At 32.9% G+C, this 23,494-nt stretch overlaps 1 protein-coding gene across 1 annotated transcript in view; it reads right to left on the reverse strand.

The window, feature by feature from the left end:
• Positions 1 to 7,902: 7,902 nt before the first annotated feature.
• Positions 7,903 to 23,494, reverse strand: part of LOC142338068 (zinc transporter ZIP12-like) — a 29,937-nt gene continuing 14,345 nt past the window's right edge. Inside the window, exons 2-5 of the mRNA XM_075387701.1 lie at positions 21,171 to 21,213; positions 13,902 to 14,081; positions 13,411 to 13,571; positions 7,903 to 8,316 (exon numbers count right to left, since the gene is read on the reverse strand). Coding sequence (XP_075243816.1) covers positions 8,188 to 8,316; positions 13,411 to 13,571; positions 13,902 to 14,081; positions 21,171 to 21,213 — 513 coding nt within the window. The 3' untranslated portion in view covers positions 7,903 to 8,187. The remainder of the gene's footprint in view (positions 8,317 to 13,410; positions 13,572 to 13,901; positions 14,082 to 21,170; positions 21,214 to 23,494) is intronic.

Consider the following 23,494-nt stretch of genomic DNA (forward strand, 5'->3'; position numbering starts at 1 on the left):
AATTTTAAAAAATTCGACTAAATGGAAGCCTACTATCAACAGCAATCGGTGTCACCATACTTTTCAGGACACTATCGTCAACGAGGAAGCGGTTTTGGGGCTTTAGCAGCAGGTATTGGCAGAGCGGCATTACCGATTGCAAGAAAGTTTCTTTGGCCTGTAGTCAAAAAGATTGGACGTGAATTAATTGTTCAAGCAGCTCCTGAGCTGGTAGAGGTTGTTACAAAAAAGTCTCCAAAACAAGCATTAAAATCGACTGTGCAAAAAACTGTGAGAAAACAAGTGGGCGGATCAAAAAGAATACGTAAATTAAAAACCAACGGTGAAAACCCAAAACAGGGCATTCGTAAGAAGAAGCCCTTGACGAGATGTCGGTCAAATTTCTTTTCTAAAGTTCAAAATGATTTACTGCCCGCAGAGGCAACACACACCACACTTGATTTGTTTGAAAAACAGCCTCTGCTTATTACTTTTCACAATGCTTTTACTCAAAAAGTCGGACCATCATATTCACCGGACGGTCCAATGCTTGAATTTGAAGTTTAGGGCGATAGAAACAATTTCATAGATTTACAGAAACTTCTCCTCGAAATTAAATGTAAAATCTCCCGAAACAAGGACGGCGATTTAAGAACAGGAACTGATGCTACAAATAAAGACGCGCCATACTTTAGCAACATAGCATTACATTCTTTATTTTCAGAATGCACTGTATCTGCTAACGGTGTTAAAATTTCCAATACAAACGGAAATTATGCTCACAAAGCATTCCTTGAAACGGAATTTTCTTCAGTAAAAACTGCAAAAAATACATGGCTAGTTTGTCAGGGATATTATTACGAGGATTAGCCACCTAAAATTGGTGGCGCCGACGGTCGCGCGGACGACGCAGCGGCCAGAAAAGCTCTTGTTGCTAATTCCCAGGAAAACTATTTTATTGGAAAGCCGGCGAGTGATATTTTAACTTGTGATAAACACTTACTTAATGGTGTTACTCTGCGAATTTCATTTAGAAGGTCTACAAATAATTTTGCTGTAAATTCAGAGTCAAACAAACATTACAAAGTCAAAATAATTGAAGTTAATCTCTACGTTAGAAAAATGACAATAGCGGATCATGTTTTCACGGCAATTGAGAAAACTCTACTAAAAACACCTGCCGTGTATCGCTATACAGAAGTATTGCCGCGAACTTTTTTAGCTACAACTGGAATAAGAAGTTGGAGCCATGAGGATATTTTCTCGAAAGAACCTGTACGGCGTATGATAATTGCAATGGCAACAAATCAAGCATACCTCGGAACTAATCGCACAAATCCTTTTCACTACCAGAAATTCAACTTGAGCAAAATTGTTGTTTATGGAAATGGTCAACCTATTGTTGGAACTCCTGTCTCAACAACTTTCAGCCACCGCATTTATTTCAAAACTCTAGAAGCCCTAGATTTTCGTGACAGAGATGGGCATGGCATAACTCTGGACAATTATCCCAATCACTTTATACTAGCTTTTGATTTAACATCAACGCAAGAGGCTTCTCATGATTTCATTCATCCAGAATTTACTAATTGCTCAATTTCAGTTCAACTTACATTTGACGGAGCATTGGCAGCCAACGTAGAAATTCTATTTCTGGGTGAAAGAAGCTCAACATTCTATGTTAATTCGGAACAAAAGGTGACAAAAAATTCGATTATCACCTACCCCACAGATGGATAGTGATGAAATACGCTATTTGTTGGGAAAATGTATTCATTTGAAGCATTATTTTTATGGAGTTTTTGCCGCGGACATTTTCCCAAAGTTAACAAGAGAAGGATTTATCATAGTCAATGCTTCACCGTCGCAACATGCAGGAAGTCATTGGATGGTTCTTTTGTTTCACAAAAACAAAGTTTATTTGGCAGATCCGCTTGGAATCCCGATACAAAACTACCAATTATTGTATTGCCGACTGTTAAAATTTTAACATGAAGTAACTCAAATACTCAAACTTAAGCCAATTCAAAATCAATACTCAAAACTTTGTGGACTTTTTTGCATTTATATTGCACATGTGATGTTTGTTTATGAACATCCTTTGATGTTGAATATGAACGATAATGATTTGCTACGTTTTGATAACCATATGCTTTAACATTTTTAATTAACTTTTTTTGCTCAATTCCTTCTTCAAAGACAAGAGAACAAGACAATTGTTAATTAAAAGATTTCGATTCCATATTAAAATTTATCAAAATCAAACTATAATCAACATGCAAACAACCATAGCCACTATTTAATATATCAAGTATTTTGGAAAGCTCACCGTACATACCACCCTTATAAATACTATAAAATCTATCAATAGTGCAAGTAGGTAAAAAGTCAGTTTGCGTTTGAACATCCTGTGTCATTAGCATGTTTACATTTGGTAATTTTTTCTTAGAAACTGAAACAGCTAGATTGTGCTGATCGTTGTAACTGACTGCCTCTTGAAGTTTTTCCATCACTTCGCCATAATGCACTATGTGACAGGACCCCCGAATGAGCAATTGAAAACAAGTGAAGAGACATGGTATTGCATATGGTTTAGAAGAAGTATCCTTGAAGGACTGCGGTAATTGATCAACAGCAGCAATGACATGGTAATGAAATTGTTGTATTTTGCAATGATCTTCATTTTTGTGCTGGCTGTATGCGAAGTTTTTTGTAAGATTAGAATCAAATTGAGGCTCACTATTGCAAATAAAATCTCGAAAAAGTTTTTGGAATTGTCGAAAATATTCAGGTGTACGCTCAAACATTGCTTCAACCATGTTCATTTGCTATTTAATTCTCTTTATCACTCTCTGAGGCTTTTTTTGATTTTTTGAATCTGCAGCTACAATTTTGACCATTCGTTTCTAAACTGGAACCAGGCTGTAACTTCCTTTTGCCAGAGCTGCTCTGCTCGTTCGCAAATTTTGAGAGAGCTATTCTTCTAATAGCATCTATATTTTCTCCCACTTGCTCCAATTCCTGCAAAGAGAGAGTGAGTTTTTGGTTAAAACGAAATTCGTTGTCTCCGTTCTCTTTTTTGAAAAGTTTCAGCGATGTTTAAGTTCCAGTATTATCATATGTTTTCACACAGGCAACTACATATCGTTTTTCAGAACGCGTTATATCGTGATAAAAATCAAAGTAATCTTGAGACGACGACATACTACTTTCTTTTTTAAAACAAACTCAAACTTGTGCCCACATCGTGTCTTTGATAATAAAACAATACGTGTTCAAATATGTGCAAGACGATAATAAAAGCTAAACTCGATTGACCAATCAGAGAAGCAGAGACCACCACACTGAATTGCTTATGGTAATAAAAGAGACCACACCTTGTCTTTGATAATAAAACAACACGTGTTCAAACACGTGCAAGACGGTGATAAAGCTTAAACTCGACTGACCAATCAGAGAAGCAGAGACGACCACACTGAATTGCTTATGGTAATAAAAGAGACCAAACCTTGTCTTTGATAATAAAACAGTACATGTTCAAACACGTGCAAGACGATATTAAAGGCTAAACTCGACTGACCAATCAGAGAAGCGGAGACGACCACACTGAATTGCTTATGGTAATAAAAGAGACCACGCCTTGTCTTTGATAATAAAACAATACTTTTTCAAACATGTGCAAGACAGTAATAAAGCCTAAACCCGACTGACCAATCAGAGAAGCTGAGACGACCACACTGAATTGCTTATGGAAATGAAAGACATATGTTGGCACATGTAGTAGACATAATAATTCCTAAAACACGGCCAATCAATCACAAAAGCCTAGACCAAAACTTGCAAAACAAACAGTCTAAAATTAATCTTCAGTCAGCTTTCAACCAATCTCGGGTCGGAAAAAACAAGTGCAGGTTAGATAGAAACTGATAAACACTGTAGACATACAGCTTTAGTTAAGTTATTGTTAGTGCTATGAAGATTTTTGGAGAACAAAAACAGAACAGGAAAACTGTTTATTAATGTAAAGAAAAAATTAGAATATCATTCACAAAAAAATAGAAGTTAGTTTTCTTAAGTATTGAAGGGAAATAGACTGCTCATTCTTTCATTTTGCCTAAGTTACGCAGTAAGATTCAGTCGGATATCAGTTTTTCTCGTTAAAATTTTGTCATTTTTATAGTTTGCCCCAAGTTTTACACTATATTACGTGATCACATTTGCACTGTCCCTCAAACACCTTGTTTTACACAATTTGCCGTTCTGCACTTGTTGTCATTTACAATGCAAAACAGTTTGTGCATAATGGAATTGCTTTTTGAGGAAGTACTTTGCATAAAACAACAATTTTTAGTCTAAAAATACACTATTTTTTTCTCGATTTTTAACTCTCCCGTCATACAATTGTGGTATATGAATTGCTTTACCGCACATTTTCAAACACTTTTTCAGTACTTTTTTGGAACATTTCATATAGTTTCGAGCATTTGTTTTTTCCATTTCATACGTATATTTCTTCTCATTTTCTGCAAAGTTGCATTGTTTTCACCTTGGACGCTGCAAATTTCATATCAGACACAATAATTCTCAATTTGGAGCCCTGGCACTTAAATTTTATTGGTTTTCTAATCTGCCCACACTCCTTAATCTGGGATAAAATATGGGCAATAAAACTATCAAATTAAAACCAGATGTTGGATCAAAACCAGATGTTGGATCAAAACCACCAAAATTTGACTTTTGAAAACCCATGAATAGTCTTTTTGACTAAAAGAGGGTTTAAGAATTTTTAAATTTTAAAACCAACTTAAGGGACCCCCAAAAATTGCAAAATTTTCACAAGTTTTTCAATAATTCCAGAAAACTGTGAAATTTTAACAAGTTTTTATTCCCCGCACAAAATAGCTGGAAAAATCGTAAGTTTTTGCCCACCGAACAAATTTGGCAAAAATTTCACAAGTTTTTCTCACCGCACAAAATTGGCAAAAATTTTACAAGTTTTTGTCCCCCACAATTTTGAGAAAATTTTACCAGTTTTTGTCCCCGGCACAAATCAAGAAAATTTTTACAAGTTTTTGTCCCCCGGCAAAATTGAGAGACAAAATTTTTCGACCTCAAAAATGTACCGCACGATTTGTCACGGGTGGGGACGTCCCCACCCGTGACAAAACGTTATGCACGATTTGTCACGGGGGGGGGGACGCCCCCCCCCCCGTGACAATACGTGCATTTTAGTATACTACTCACCTGCCCATCATGAACGAGATATCTTTTGATGTAGAGTGACAAAACAGGTGAACATTAATCAGGTGCCAGTTGGTCGAAAACGAAGTATCATTTGGTCCTGAACCAGAAATCATTTGACCTAGAGAGAAGTATTATTTGATCAAGAACCAGTTATAAATTGATCTTGAACGAGCTAATATTTGAGCCCTAATGATTAATCATTGGATCAAGAACCAAGTATCAGTTGATGTAGAGCGAAGTATCTTTTGACCTTTAACGGAGTGTGATTTGATCGTGAGCGGGGTATCAGTTGTTCATGGACGAGGTATCATTCCATCATGAATGAGGTCGCATTTGATTATGAATAAAGTATCACTATATCAATATTAAGGTATCATTTGATCTAGAGTTACGTATTTTAAGACTGAGAACAAATTATCAGTTGATCATAAACGAGGTATCATTTGACTTTCAACCATGTACCATTTGATCTTGAGCGAGGCATCATCTGATCTTGAAAAAAACATAATTCGATTTTGATTGAGGTATCGTTGGATCATGAATGATGTATCAGTTGATCCTGAACAAAGTATCAATTCATCTAGATTAAAAATTCATTGACCATGAACAAATTATCAGTTGACAATGAACGAGGTATAACTTCGCCAGGAGAGAGATATCATTAAATCTAGAGTTAGTTATATTAAGATCAAGAATAAATTATGAGTTGATCATTAACGAGTTATCATTTGACCTTCAACCAGGTATCATTTGACCATGAGCAAGGCATCATCTGATCGTGAACAAAGTATCATTCGATCATGATTGAAGTATCATTGGATCATGAATGATGTATCAGTTGATCTTGAACGAAGTATGATTTCATCTAGATTAAAATTTCATTGACCATGAACAGTTTATCAGTTGACAATGAACGAGGTATCATTTTATCATGATCAAGGCATCAATTGATCATGAACGATGTATTATCGGTCACAAACGAATTTTCATTTGATCATGAGCGAGGTATGATATTACCATCAATAAGATATTGCTTGGTCTGGAGTTAAAAATCAACCATTAGCGAGGTATCATTTGATCACGAATAAGGTGTAAGTTGAACCTGAACAAATTATCTTTTTCTTTGGATTGAAGTATCACTGAACATAAAGGAGGCATCAGTTTAACAGGAACGAACAATCATTTGGCCATTAATGAGGTATCATTTGATCTAGTGTTAGGCGTAACACAAAGATGCTCGTATTATCGATTGACAATGAACCAGGTAGCATTTGACAATCAACGAGGTATCATTTGGTCATGAGCCAGGTAGAATTTTATCGTGAATGATGTGTCATTTGATTATTAATGAGTCATCATTTGATCGTGAATGAGGTATCGGTTGAACCTGAACAAAATATCGTTTCCGTTAGAGTGAGGCATTGCTGATCATGAAAGAAGTATCAGATGAAGAAGTATCATGAATAGGTGTCAATTGACAATTAATGAGAAATCATTTGAGCGAGAGTTGAGTATAGATAATGATGGGCGTTTTATTGATTGTCAATGAAACAAGTATAATTCGATCATGAGTGAGGTATCAATTAATCATGAATGATGTAATATTTGATAAAGAATGAGGTATATTTTGGTCACGAATGAGGTGTCACTTGATCCTGAACAAAAGATCGTTTCATAGAGTGAAGTATAGCTAATTATGAAGGAGGTAGCAGTTGAACATGCACGAAGTATTAGTCGATCATGAGCGAAGTATCTTTTGAACATTTTTAAGCTATGATTTGGCCCAGAGTTAAGTATCATATGAGCATGAACTCGTTATCAGTTGACCATGAACGAGGTATCTTTTGATCATGAACGTGGCATTTTTTGATCATAAGCGAGGTATCATTTGATCGTTCGCGATGTTTTATTTGATCATGATGGAGGTATCAGTTGATCATGAGCGAAGTATCATTTGACCACTATGTAAGTACCATTCGATCTAGAGATAAATATCACTTATTAATGAACGAATTGTATGTGAACAGTGATTGAGGAATCTCACAGAATGTTATGATTTAGGTGCTCAGTTGGATGGGTTCTTATTTTGGTTAGCGGCTGGTCGTCAATGTCTACAAATTGTCTGATCACGGCATTTATTGCTAGAGACAAAAACGAGGCAACACGAAGGTTTATGAAGTTGTCACTAAATAAGGGGGTTATCGTTGTCAGGAAATTGAGAAAAAGTCAGATTTAAGCCAGAGCTCTCTTCAATGAGCAGATAACTCGCATTAAATCAAAGTTTTATTAGAGGCATAAGATTGTGGAGTCCTTCCCATTATACATTTACTCAAAAAAATGAAGCTACAGTGGATATTGCTAGCAGAGAAGAATTACATATTAGGATAGCTCAATTTTTAGTCTCAAGATTATTTCAGCAACAAAAAAGATTTCGAATTCAATTCGAAGTACAAAATTGTAGTTTGAAATATGTCATATCATTTGATTATTCGGCTCAAATCTTGTCTGTTAGTGTCCCCCTCTCCCTTGGCAACTGTTTTTAGAAATGTTTGCTTTCCACTCCTAGTAGCATATGACCATAGAAATCGGTAATTTGCGTAATTGGTGTTTTTTTTAAATATATATAATTTCTAATGGCTAGTCCAAGCTCAGGGATCGCATTCAGCAATGCAAAACGTGTTCAGGGGAAAAACGTCTATTAGTTAGTTCATGCGTGCTTTATGGAGACAAAAGGTCGGTTTACAGGGCAAAAAATTTTTAAAAGTCTTTTTATATTATTTGAGATTTTCAGATTTTCACTAAATTAAACTAATCATTTTTCCTAAACTTAAAGGGCGAGGGCTCGGAGCGACAGTCAGAAAAGCAACAAGATGGGACGGGGGAGGGGGATGACTTGGCAATCGCAGAAATGGTTCTTCAGTTCTTCACTTTCTTCACTTGTAATTTATTCATTTGTTCAGCAGGTCACACATTGATATCGTCCTCGTAGAGTGCAATGAACAGCATTATCACAAAACCACAGATAAGGCCTAAATTCTGCAAGAAGAAAATGAACCATGGATGTTTAGTTTTCACGTTCATCATCTGGGGAATCTGAAACAAAACCCCAAATTTGACAAAACCTTTTTTTCTTGTAAATTAGCGGGCATCAAATCTTTATCAAGTTTGCAGTGATATGTACTAGTTCCGGACCTATGGGAGATTATCATGATCTTTGCAGATGAATTGACGTTTTCGGGAAAACTTATTTGTTCAGGAACGTTTCAGCTCGAAAAATTGTGAAATACCGTTAAATTTTCTAAAACCGTTAATAATTCTAAAAGCAAGCAAAAACACTTCACAGAAAAAAGTACACAAAAATAGAATAAACTTTCATCTGAAATAAGATCAATAAAAACTACAAACAAATATTAAAACAGCATATATTAAAACAATTTAAATTTTATTCTTTTGAAAAATAATATTATTGTGGGATCAAAGATTATTTTTCAAATAGCTTACAGAAACTGAAAATTTTAAATCGTTAGAGATACTTGTTGGGAAAAAATAAACTCATTCCTTTCCACGAACAATGGTGTTTGATAAAAGCGCCATATTTTTCGAAAAAAATCATTCTTTTTGACTGACAAATATTTTTTAAAATGTTACTTTTTAATCAGTACTAAGAACAGCAATCAGTTGTGAGTTTATGTACAATGCTATATTAATCACTTTGAATTACGTTCCTCAATTTGTTGACAAAAAGTTTTAAAGTATATATCTAGTTGTTGAGTTTATTGTGACAACCAAATTCAAGCTCAAACGGTTATAACAAATAGTCGCGTGACAGAATTAGGTCAACAGAAAACAGACAATCTGCAATCACAATTTATTTTTTCTCCATCAATGTCATCAGCTCATTTATCTACTGATCATTGAAGCGCTGGTACCAACACCATATTGAAATCAGCTACCAAGTGTAGAAGAATTTGTCAAAACGCGCGAGCAAAAATTAAAACTACGTTCAATTTATCAAACAGATCGAACAGAACAATTTATCGAAAAAATGTCACAATTTAACTTTCCTCGGCGCTAATCAAAAGCAAAATCATTTATTTATTCAGCAAATATTTTGAGTAATTTCATTGGAAGTATACTGCTGTTACATATATCTTCAAAAACATTAAACATCTATAATTTTTTCTTCGAGTTGGTTTTGATATGAATCGTTTAAAATTTTGAAAATTCAATTGGAAAAGTTGAATATTTTGTTCAGAGAACTGCCACTCTTTGTAAATTCTAATTAAACGGCAGAATAGAACTCAAAACAAAAAAAATGAATTTTGTAAGAAAACCTATGTCCTGTTTGAGGTGAACAAAAAATTTTAGACAAAAACCATAATTGGAAACCTGGAAAACTTGGAAGCAAACAAACGATTGAAGCCATTCCATAACAAATTCTGCGGTTGGTACTAGAGTAGCTCTCTAGTAAAAATCAGCTACAGTATAGACATTGAGCCAAAAATTCATATGTATATATGGTGTCAGGACAATATACCCAATGACATTATACCAACGACAATATACCCAATGCCATTATACCCAATGCCAATATAACCAAAGCCATTAAACCCAATGCCATTTGATCTTTTCATTCAATGATCCGAATACGAATTAGCAGAAGCTATTAGACCTATGCATTTACGTACCTACGCTAAACATAGGTGTAATAGCGACGGCTAATTTGTAGTCGGATTATTGAACCAAAATATCAAAAAGTATTGGGTATAATGGCACTGGGTATAATGGCATTGGGTAAAATGGCATTGGGTATACTGTAATATATATATATATATATATATATATATATATATAACACCTCGAACTTGCATATTAGAATTAGTCAATATGGAGGCGATACTCCACGAATGACTCAAAAAAACTTCAGTAGAAAGGCGTTAATTATCTGAAAACTTCATTAAAGATCCAACGACGCCAGACAACTGATAAAAAAAAGCAAACTTGAAGAATACTTGACACATATTTGTCTTTTTTTTATGACCATAAATGCCTCAAAATTGAATGACTTTCGAAAAAAAAGAATCAGATAGTGCCAAATATTATACCGGAATCTAATTTTTAAATAAAATTATTGCCGAAAAACACTTGTAAATAAAAGCGAAAGTACTTCTTTCTCAGGCAGACTCAATTTACATTTTTATAATAAAAATGTCTCGAAACAAAAATTTTGAATATAAAAAACAAAGAATTTTCAAAATTCAGTTTCCGGCCTTCGATTGGTTATCAAGTATTGTTTTGAATTCGGACATTTATAAGAGAAGACAAATAATTTCAGTAATTTGGCAACACAATTTCAAAGTACGCAAGAAACCCATTATGTTAATAAAGCAACTTCTCCAAGTTTTCTCATTTTTTCATCGCCTTGTCATTTCTAAGTCCTCTTCCTACAAAAAAAATTGCCTGAAATAAAAGTAGAAAACAATATGAAAAGGTTTAAAAAGCGCAAGGTTGTGACCAATAAGAGCTTGGTATTTGTCGGAATAAAAACATGTCATTTTTCGGCTCTCTGAAGTTTTATATGCTGTAAGCAATTCTAAACGGCCTTAAAATTGTTCTGCAATACTCGTCATAAAATCAAAAGTCTTCAGAAGTCCCAAAATTAAATAAGAAGATCTCTACTTTAGCATGTAAGCTTACGAAACTGAGTAGCAAAAATTGAATTAAGGCACAATATCCGCAATTGCCTCCAATTCTTTTACAAAAAATTACTAGCATAATATTAAGAGCATTCAGATAACGAAAAAGGAGGCTAAAAATTTACAACGGCAGACAGACATCATATGACAATCAAAGACCGAGTAAAAGGAAAATAGATAAAACTAAAAAATAGAAAACTTCATAAATGATGCTAGAATCAAATTTTAGAGGTAAATGCATGAAAGACATTCATGCACAGACGGGTAACCAAAATGTAATCAGCTCCCAATATTTTTTTGCACAAAAACGAGTGGTGCAATAAATACTCAAAATAGAACCGGACTATTTAACGGCCTCTGCTCAAGCAAAAATAAGAGCATCATCTAAGTTTGGTGTGGGATGGTTTGATAAGCAAAACACTATAAAGAAAGCTTTAGTTTACTTTTAGGATGGAACCAATATTCATTTATTTAATTAGCGGGATTAGTTATTTTCATGATTGTAAATATTAAGTAAATATTGATTTCAAAATTAAGTAAACCTATTTAATGCAATGAATGCACAACTGATTGCTGTTAAGACTATAAAAATGTTTTTTAGAAAAAAGAGCTCTTCATTTTTGTGAATATGTAGGTTAATCTTACAAATGAAAGTTCCTATTTTTTTCTCTTTTTTGGTTTTATGACTGTGATGCCAAGAATTTTCATAAAATTATGGTATTTGTGGATATCTCTTCATATTTGTGTTACGTTTTGGAATTGTTGTCACTCTACGACATTACTGAACGTTCCCATTGCCGTTCTTAAGACCTTTAGTCGAACATATAAGTCATATGCAAATTTCTTATGGCTGAAATGGCTTCGATAGCTTCTTCTTCAATTTTTTAGTGAAGTATTAGTTTTCGCGATTGCTGTCTATTGTGCAGTCGCAAGAACTATCCTGATTAATGGATGACCTTATTGGCCTCCAATCTAGATGAAAACTAATTTATTAAATGTATTTCGTTGGAAGTTGTTGATTTTTTGGCTCTAATACTACAAGTTGTTTTTAAAATTTAGTTAATACTGTATATCTGTTTGTTAATATAATTGTTGATTTGTAAAATTATCAGAATACTGAGAAATCCCATTGTTGCTGAAAAGAAAATCAATTTAAAATACCTGAATTTTGTCACTGTGTCGCACACTTTTTAATGACTTTGACACTCTTCTCTAGCATTTTTTTTACTTCCGCTTTCTGTCTGTAATTTTTCTTATATGTAGTTGTAGATTTTCCTGATTATTGACAAGCCTCTTTAAACGCGGTCAGCTGATAGCTAATGATTTTGACGATTTGATTTTATTTGTTTCCAAAATTTTCAAAAATTTTTTTGAAAATTTTCCTCTTTGTTCTTCGTTTTGCCAAATTGAAACTTAGTCTCATCAGTGAGAATTACTACTCATTTTCGTGTTATTTGTACTGCAACCTCTTTTTTGGTTTTATTTGACATCCGAAGTGTTGTATCTTGGAAACTTTGTGTTTTTGGAAAAGCTTTCGAGTGATCAGTTTTCGTGTTTCTTTTGCTGTTCTTTATAAGTTCGCGTTAATAACAAGTCCCATTGTTTTTTAACTACGAACCAGGTTAACTTATAAAACTAAAGAACCATATTTTTACTTTTACTAAAAATTAAAAATGATTGACATAATAATGAATATTATTCAGATAATAGATGATGTTTTGAATGGCTTCAATATTCTTTTGTATTTTTAAAGTTTTTGTGAATTTTTCTGTATTTCTTCATCTACAGTTGTTTTGCAGTCCTGTTATATGGCTTCACTTCAACCGGGAGATATTGCCTGAGGACTAAAAAAGTAAATCTATCTGGTATTTTTGGTTAAAAGCTAATGGTTTTCATGACCATTTTAAACAATTTTTTTTATAAAAACTCAATGGATTTTTGAATTTCGACCGTTTTTCTTCTTTTTGACGACTGATTTTTTAGTCCCATTTAGGAAAAATACCATCTGCTTTGAAGTTAGGGACAAGGAATTTTTTGTGGTTTAGATTTCATCTGATGGCATTTTGACTGTGTTACTATGAACTTTTAAAATTAGATAGGGAGTTTTCCCTAAAAATACTTTTTTGTTTTTGTGTATTTTGTCGTATCGTTTATATTTTTATTAATGAGAGGTATCAGGGGTTTTATAATGCAACTTGACATTGTATAATTCACTTAGTAGTTTGAGTTTGAAGCAAATTTTTTAGCTCAAACATCTATTTGTGTATATTTCTTCCAATCTTATCAATTGCTAGACAATTAAGTCCAAAATGTGGATGAGCGGGGTCGGATCATTTCGTGCAAACGCATATTACCAAGCCTCCGTGTCTGTATACATTTTTTAATCTCAGTTGCGTTAAAGTTTTTGGGGTTGGGGTATACTTTTGAATTATTTAAAAAAAATAAAATTGAAAACCAAAACGCTTTAATTGAGCACGAAAATTATACAAACCAGATCAATGAATGCAATGTGGAGGAAAGATCCAGCAGCAAATGCAGTCATCCAGCTGGCAATATTATCGTTCTCGGATAGACCAGCACCCAAAAACAGTCCCACGAAGGCTCCCCCAATTGACAACAAGTTGAGAATGGTTACGGGAATAATTCCAATCCCTAAACAACTCAACTATCCCAGAACTTAACCTTAACTCTCCACTATTTTAACTACTCAATGGCTTAACTATGTTTATTGCTGCACTCTATGGTCTGGTCTAAAGGCCTCGTTGCAACCAGGAGCGGGAGTGCTAATTTTGTATTTATAACCCAAATTTATCGTCCCATTGTAGCCAACACCCCCAGCATAGGGGTCATATAACGTGGAGCCGGCACCTCATTACCGTATTCATAATGGGGGCTATTATGGGGATGACCCAATTTACTTTGATTTTATAACTGATAAGTCAAAAAACAGTAGTCTAATATACACTTGAAGCTCTAACTCACCATAATTGATAAGAATGGCGAAGCTGCCAATCTCTTGTGGTATCTCGTGACATGCCACAGCAATAGATGTTGATATACCAGAGGAGGCGGAATCCTGGAAGGTGGTTCCGATTGCCAAACCATCCGTGAAGTTGCACATGAAGTCACATGCACTCAAGATCACTGTTACCACAATTTTATCTACAAAAGATACGAAAAATAATTTTTTTAACGGAAATTTTGAGCTCCTGGTATAGGATATTATAAAGCCGGAAAAAAATTGTCGCCCATGCCTGAGTTTATAACGGGCCCGAATGCAAGTTTCGATCACATCTTTTTAGGTACAACCTCGCCCCGAAAGCTGGGAGTTGAATTGCGGCAAAAGAAATGAAGCGTTATACTGTTCATTCCTATTTTTGAGATTCTAACTCCTACCATTGAAAAATAAAAGCAAATTAGAAACGCTAGATGATATTTTTAAAACAAATAACGCTTTTCTACACGTACAAGATAAACGTGACGATGTTAAGCTGACAATATTATCTAAACGTTGCTATTTTCCAGCTTTGCTGAGAAAATTCGTAAACAGTTAATGAAAAAAAATGCAGTTCTAATTTTCGATAGATTGATCGTTTGTCTAATCACGAAAAAATTAGGTATCACGAAATACTTCGTTAACTGGCAAGCTATTAGCATCGGGTAGAAATCTTTCTGAAAAACTTTAAAAAAGAAGATTTTGAAGAAAATTTTCAGATCCTATCAATTTTCTTCAACTTTCAGGTTGGGGTGGCGATAATCAATTGTTGATCAGTGAGGTGACTAAGACCCACCTGCAGTTAGACATGATAAAATAATTTCTCATTTGCTTGGAGAAAATACAGCGAGCACCTGGGAAAATATTACCAAAAGTTTGAAATTATTAACTTGGCATCATTCACTTTCGGGTACTGTATGCCTTTGAAGCTCCCTAGAAGGAATTGTAGATATTTTTAAAATCCAAAGTATTTGGATTGTAATGGTGGGCTGTCTTTTTTCTAAAGATCAGTTCACACTTTTTTCGGCTTTTTCATGTCAGTGAGAAGTCAAATGAGAGTGGTAATCTTAATCACGTTGGAGTAGTAAAGGTAGCAAAAAAAAACAAGATGATTTGAAGTGTGATTTTTTTCTAATTATGTTTAAAGTGAAGTGAAAATTCTAATTAAGTGAAATTTCTAATTAAGTTAAAGTTGATATTTTAACAAGTGCTTGTTTTTGAAAGCTTGACTGCTGTTCTCTTGTGTTGTGTGCTATTAATATGATACATATGTGTTCCAATGCTGCCTATTTGCGAAATATTGAAATTATCGACTGGCAGCTGATCCTTTTTTATTTTGACACTCTTTGTTGTCATAAAATGTTATTAAGAATTTGAAGTTTGACCTGTTTTTATTATTTTTGATGTTGCGTTGTATCATCTAGTTTCATTAATGACTTTATCATTGCTTGCTTGTGAAGCATAAATGAACCTAATCAAGTGCTGAACTTTTTGACTTGTGGCTTTCATGGCTTTGAAAACTTTTTTTCTCGAAATGCTTCAAAGATTTTTAGAGTTGTGAGAGTTTTTATTGCATTTTTTGTTGTCTGATCATTGAATCTCATTAGGGAAACGACTTATATGTTGCTAATAGGAATTGAAATTGAACAGAATTTTGAAGGTTTAATTTTTTTTGAATTTAATGTCTGATCTCTTATACTCCTTATTGACAAGTCTTATCGGTTAATAATAATAATGCTTAAACTGATCGAAAAATAGTTTCAATTCAATTCAAGTTTTTTATTTTTGAATTGTATGCAGATCGTTTTCAAAAATTCTTATTGTGGTTTTGAGTTTCCTGAGTATTTTTAGTATTTATTGCTGTTTTATCACTTAATCTATTTACTGGCAAGTTTCACTGCTTCCAAATTGGTAATAGTTGAATCTAAAAATTCGTGATTGTTTGTTTTTGCAGTCATAGCGCTCAGTCCTAAAATAACAATAAATTCTCATTGGCCTTGAAGTGTGGCGTAGTTTTGCTCAATTTCTTAGCTCCAATTTTTTGGCTTACCTTTTTGTTCAATGAGATACCTATTCTTGAAAGATTTAAGTGAATTTGAGAATTTAAGGATCTTCATTTGTATATCAATTGTCCCTTTATCAGCCATTAGAACTGCCAAAAGGTATTTCACGACTTTTAAAGCTTCATGATATGCTGTTGTTAAGGGTTTTGGCTAGTAGTTATCAGATTCTCTTACTTTGGCGCCACTGATTTTAAAAAATTCTGATTTTTGCCACTTTGTTTTATTTTTGCCTCTTGTGCTTTGTCTGGAGTTGATACATTCAAGGACTTCGTCTTGTACACATGCTGAAGACGCATAGAGATTATTGTTTTTTGTTCATTTTGCGCATATAGGGCCAGCGCCTTGTTGATTGTTTGACTGATAGGGCTCTAAATGTTGTATTTGCCGAGTCACTAGTTAATTCCATTCTTTGGATTGTAATTCAGGTCTTGTCCTGCTGTATTTTTTAAAAGTGTTTCCGGAATTTTCCTGATGTTTTCCAAACTTCAAAAAAACAGGTAAAATTCGGCGGTCAAAAAATTGCAGCGGATGCGATAGTTGGCTTTATTAGTTTTTAAGCTGATTATTGAACTGACGTTGTCGGGAACGTCTAAAGCGAAAAGGTCATTTTTGAAGTTTCTGACCACAAAATTGTGCTATTTTTCTTGTTTTTTATCCGTTATAAGATTTTTCTAAGGACTTCAATTGACATTTGCTTAAGCTCCTAGTAGTCTTATGCAAGCCAGAAATGCTCTTAATAACTTTTTTAAGGTATATGCTCTGGTTATGGAAACTTAAATACAAAACTTTTAGTAATTTTTCCAAGTTTTTTTTTAGTTTTTAAAAAAATTCTTTTTTGAGGTTTTTTTGAGGTATTTGACATCTGTGAAGCAACACATCACTTTGGGGCTTCAAAATGAGTTACAGGATGGTTTCTAGAATCAATAGAAAGGTTTTCAACACGATTTTTTGCGTTTTGCCATTTTTTGATGAAGAATATCGATTCCTTTCAAGTTTTTTTGAAACTTTTATATCATTTTTTGAGTTTTTGCGGACTGAGGGGCCACTGAACCCCCACAAAAATTTTCAATAGATTGCTGCATGGTCTCTATTGGCAATGGAATATTCTGCAACACTTAAAAATCAAGATTTTTAGCAATTTCCTGAAAAAATTGCATTTTTTCTAAAGTTGTATCAGAATGTTTGCGATTTTCCAAGTTCTTCAACCCTAGAATCTCGTCTAGGGTGTTTAAATAAAATAATGCAAAATTTTTAGTGGAAATTGAGTGGTTTTCAACATCTTAACATTGCGATTTTCAACAATTTTTTCATTTTTTTTGAAAATATTGGTCATTTTTTGAGTTTTTCCTGCCGCAGGGGGCAGGGAACCTGATCTAGAGTTTAATTAATAGTTGCTAAGGGTGATTGAAAGCTTTACAACGTCTTAATAAAAAAATTTGCAATTTTTTGATAGAAATTGAAATTTTATTCGAATTTTCCAAAAAAAAATTGTTATCATGTACCGAGTTGAACAATCTTTATGGGCCGAAAGAAACTAAGGCATGAAATTAGGTCACGGGATAATTCCTGGAGGCAATGAAATGGATCTCATGACATTATTATTACAAATTTTAGCCACATAGCCTTAAAATTTGCGATTGTTTTCAAGCTTCTTGAAAAATCTTGTCATTTTCAGAGGTTAGATATGTTTAAGGGTTAAGGAAACTATTTTAGATCTTGCGGATGACATTTTGGTCGGATTCAATCGACAAATAATTGTTTAGTATATATTAATAATGCACATAATAGAAACCTTCTTTGAATCTTGCAATTTTTAATTTTTTAATGTAATTGTCATGTTTCTCGAGTTGGCCAATAAACCCCTTTGAAGGCTTGTGTGGTTTAATGTGTTTTTGAAATGGATAAAATTTTTCTTTCAGGGTAAAAGTTTCAAAAGTTTTAACGATGATTGTATTATGTTTACTTTTTTTGATTATTTTAGTTTCACAACTTTTGAGACTCCTTGACGTTTTGACTGGCTTTGCTCATTTGGTCTGATGGACAGATAAGTAACTTCTAAATTTTTTATTCAAATCTTTGGATTGTATTTCAGAAATTGTTCTGCTATCTGTTTAATTTTATTTCAGCTTTAAAACAGCGACAATTTTACAACTGAATAATTATAGTTAAGCAATTAAGCAGAGTTTTGGAAACAGTTAAAGACGATTTAGTTTTCAGAATACAGTGGTTATATCAGCTGCTACATTTGCACCGATATAACCAGCAAACTACATAATTAAAATTTTACAAGTAAAAATTTTTCATCTTTGTTTTAAAGCAATATAAAATTTTTTGAGAAACACTTAAAACGTAGCAAAAAAAAACGAAATTTTATTAGATAATTTTAATTTTACATTTAATTAATTAAATTTTTTATGAATTATAAAAATCTTAATTGGCTTGGATAATCTGTTAATGTGGTTAATCTGTAACAAATACTTAATTGGCTCGGATAATCTGTTAATGCGATATTCTGTAACAAATACTCAACAATTATTAACTTTTTGAGTAGTAGGCAATTCCAATGAAAGAATGTTTTCAATAAATAGCTTGGCGTGAATTGCTAATGAAATGCCGGGATAACTGACGGACTTTTGCAACCTTTTCTGTTTCTGTTTTTTTTTAGTTTATGTCTTGATGAAAACAGTTTTCGCAACTTTTGCTATTCTTCTTAATATGTTTTTGAAAAAAAGTTCCATTTTGTTGAATGTTTCTGCGTTGTTCTTTTTGACAAATACGGCTACCTTCTATTTTTCTGCTTCTCAACGTTCTCTGTTCTCAACAACTCAAAAAAATTGGTCTCCCAACGGTTGGGTTGCAAGATACTTGCATAAAACTGAATTGCAGCACAATTGTTGGCAGATTGCAAAAAAAAAACGAAAAAATTGGGGGACTCTGAGAGTTTTTGTTTTCTATCCACTACCTAATGACATAATCTTGAACATAGTAGCTCTGAAATGAGCCAATTCAGAATAATTTTCAATGATAATAAGACCATCGTGACGGCAAAAAAGGGCTTCGCTCTAATTTGTTTTGCGGCCCTGAAAAAAATTGTAGACAACTGTCTGATATGTTGATTGGCAGATAAAGTTTTAACGCCCAAACTCACGACAATTCAACAAAGCTTCCCAAAATTTAGGAAACTTAAAAATTCTTTATCTGTGGCATTCAAGCTGAAATATACAATTCGGAATTGCATCTAATACAGTTTTCGTTTCATACAAGTAACTGATTTTTTCTTTGAATCAAAATTTGAACTCTCAGTGTGCATGAAAAGTTCATCAATCTTAAAATATTTATCAGAAAAATTACAAAAAATCACACAAGTTCAAGTTCTTGTATTTTTTGTTTCCGTTTATTGTTCATTCATGGTTTCTAAAAAATTTTTTTATTCGCAAAATTGAACAGAAACTAAGGTTTGCTGTTCAAATTCAATTTTATCGCTCCTGCACACTATAGTATTCAGTGAACAAGTAGTTTTTTTAATAGTAGTGATATTCAAATACTTATTGGAGAATATTAGAGAACTACAGGAGAACACCTATGAGGAGAAGTAATTGTTTGAGGAAAAATAAAGATTTAAGTAAAACACCCGTTTAGCTCGATTAGCAAATTTTAAAACAGAGTTCGAATTTGAAAACTGTAATACCCTCGTTGTACGCTGAAAACAATCATGGTGCGTATATTCGCATATGTATAAACACCATTAAATCAAATGATTTTTCAAAAAGATTCAAAGTACCAAAGTTAGCAGTTTACATGAAAATCAATTTTGAAGTGTTCGTGCACGTAACATTATTGCGCTCAAATAATTGCAACCTATTATTGCAAATTCGATATGTCATTCGATTGTTTGAAGTTGAAAAAACAAGGTCGCAAAAAGAATTGAGTAATCCAATGGGTTTTTCAAGTTCATTTATACACCTCAAATAATAAAATACGCACCCCCCAAAACTCAAAAAAGTTTTCACCTAAAACCTGAAGTAATGGAACTGATCACTACAAAAGAAAATTACATGGACATCTTGTTCTTTTATATATTATAGAGAACTTGTTTTAATATTCAATTCCTATCTATAAATGAGAGAGAGGATATGAAACGTTTCAGAAGTTTCGTTAAAAGCAGAATTCATTTAAGGATGTTTATGAGTTACAGCGGCTATAAAATAATGGCAGTTTTAAAAACCTTTTTTTTTAAGAACAAACAAATTACCGGTTAAACCATTAATAAAAACTTATTTTTGGTTGAATAAATTGAAACAAAATCGGTTTGATAAATTTTCCGCTTTGTTGTCGAAGAAAATCTCAAATACAGAAAACAAATAATTTTTTGTCTTGAACAGTAACGATCATTTCAATTTCAATGAGATAAAAGTTAGAGATAAACTATAATTTTAGCGAGGAAAAACTTTGATTAGCATTTTGATGAAAAATGTCTATTTTGTAACAAAGAGTTAACAAATTAGCTCTCCTGTAAGCAAATTGAAAAATGTTAGAAGCGAAAATTGAAATTTTGAAAATGAAATTTGGAAGTTTTATTTTTCAGACAAACCCTCATCCTCCCCGATGAAACATTCTCATCTATATTTGTAACTTTTTACACTTTTCTATGGTATATAATAATTATAATGAATAATTATAATTTTAATAAATTATAATCAAATGTTGTTCACGGCGATGGAAGGCAGCAGTTCCCGTTTCAATAGAACCACTTTTGAATTGCTGCGAAAAAGGTATTGATCAGTCAAAACAAGATCAACAAAAACAGGTTTGCATAAATTTGTATGTATATATATATATATATATATATATATATATATATATATATATATATATAACATATATATATATATGGGATATATATATATATATATATATATATATATATATATATGGGATATAAACATATATATATATATATATATATATATATATATATATATATATATATATATATGTTTATATCCCAATTCACAGTTTGAAGGAATTGATCATATTTCTCAGCACCTATTTTTTGCATGAAAATTGCTTTCAGCAGTGATAATAATCGGCAGAGCTTCATAATTGGGGTATATTGGCAGTTTATTGAACTCGAGGAATATACAATTTTTTGCTGATCAATATTTAATGAAAATAATTTAGAATGCGCTTTACCTTCTGGAACTCCAAGCCATTTCTTAACTTCTTTTTCTTCTCCCTGAAACAAATCATCTAAATTAGACATCGGAAGCTAAAAGAACAAAGCTATTCTGAAGACGTCGACATTATTCATTAACCTAAAATAATGTTTCAAATAGGTGCTGCACTTTGAATGTTACGAACAAGCATTCTTTTTGTCGATTTGAATCGTTCATTTTGGAAGTTCATTGGGCCGTGTTTGGGGTGCAACTTTTCTTTTGACACCATTACACAGAAGAAAAAGGTAGATCATTCCATTTTACCTCCCCCCCACCCCCTCCTCCCTCCCTCCCTCCCTCCCCAAGTTATAACAACCGAGTCCCAGACATTCCTGGAGTCTGTCTGCATAGGCACATCCCCATATCTCTCAGTTGTCGAGTATTCTTAGCAGCTCTGAATTATTTTTCAAGTTGTTTATGTAGGAGATAGTAGGAAAATTATATCAACGCTATGAAATACAATCTTACAAAAAAGAATTCACCTTGCTACCACTGTACTGAGCCATCAAAACTGAATAACCCCACATTAACACCAAAAGATGTGACAGAAGATGTAATTGATACTAGAGCGCAGAACAGTGCTGTCAATGTAACAAATGTCAATAGCACTAGTCTAACACAGCAAATGCCCCAGCTGACTATAGAACCTAACTTTAACATCCCCCCTGGACTCAACCTTGTCTTTTCCAGACACATTCGGTAAATTATGCAAAAGTCCAGTTTTGGAAATAGTTGGCAGGGAAACGAAGTTTCGATATATTGACTGGTGAGCTGAAAAAACTCTTCAGTTCAATCACAATCCATTTGGGTCTCTGATGTTTCAAGAACCATTTGAGCAAACTAAAAAGAGTCACCAAGGAGATTTTTGAGTTGATTAAACATCTATTCAGTGATGGAAACTACTTAATTTGCGTCGATAACAACCCTGCTGTGTTGAATGCATCCAACAAAACCATTAAGTTTCCTCCTTTATTTGAACAAACTGATAACTGCCCAAGATTCCCAAAATTCGTTTTTTACCCCTTGAAATTAGATAGAAACAAAGAGGCTCGTTAATGTGCGTTCGCACATGATGTTCCGACCCGAGCTCATCTACATTTTTGACTGAATTGTCAACCAAATGAAGAGATATCAAAATAGATGTTTGAGCTTAAAACAATCGTTACACAACCTATCTACTTATTGAATTACATAATGCCATGCCTCATCACAGCGCCAACAAGATCCAACTTTAAAGAGACTGCGAGACAAAAAAAACAAAAAACCAAAATTAGCAAAAACAAAAATTTCACGGCAAAAATTGAATATCCAAATTTAAAATCACCTAGTAACAACGTCAAAATGCACTCAGATAAAATAACTACTCAAATTCATTTTCTTCTAACTATACATCAGATGAAAAGTTTTCTTAATGAGACTACGTAACAAGTCGACAAAGAGAATGAACAATGAGGCGAAATTCAAAATTTAATCAACATTTTCTTAACCAAGAAATTTCAAAAGTCTTAAAAATCATTAGCTTTTAACTACATAATCATCAATAAATCAAAAAAAGTCATTACAAATCAAAAGCAATTGTCTTTGCTTAGACAAGGCCATAGAAACCAACTAAAGAAAAACTGAAAAAATTACAAACGATTTGCGAAAACACAGAATATTGCTACCATTAAAATCATTAGCTATTATCTGAATACTATATATTTTTAATTCGATTATTATTTCTATTAATTCCGCTGAAGGATTTATTCTTTGAGATTAAATAAAATTACTTGAGCTACAGTTGAAAACCGTGGGATCTGTTATTGAGCGTTTGTTCTGAAAGAAGAGAACAAGAAACACAAAAATTCACCACTCAAAAAACACACCACTAAAAAAACGTTTCGTAAAAACGCATATTGTCCAACAAAAAAAAACATCAGTGACAAATATTATCAGTAGATATGTTATATTTGGAAATACAAGAAATTGAATGGGACCTCTTTTTGATCAAAATAAGCTACAATTTGACGAGAAGATTAACAAAAACTGAAAAGTGAAAACTTTTGAATTTGTTTACAATAAACATTAAAGCTATTTATAAACTGACTGCTTCAGGAAACATAATTCATTAAATCCACAAGTACATGGTTTTAAGACCTGTCAGCAATTTATAGCTAGCTAAAGAACAAAAACAGGCAAAAACAGCAAATTCAAGAAAAAAATTGAGCGAGAAAAGTGTCGAAGGCATTAAAAAATTGAACTTTTCACTAAAAATTTTTAAATTTAATTATTTTTTTTCAGCAATGGGATTCCTGTTTTTTA

Source organism: Convolutriloba macropyga, chromosome 4 (assembly GCF_964194025.1).
Source record: "Convolutriloba macropyga chromosome 4, txConMacr16.3, whole genome shotgun sequence".
Classification (NCBI taxonomy): Eukaryota; Metazoa; Xenacoelomorpha; order Acoela; family Convolutidae; genus Convolutriloba; species Convolutriloba macropyga.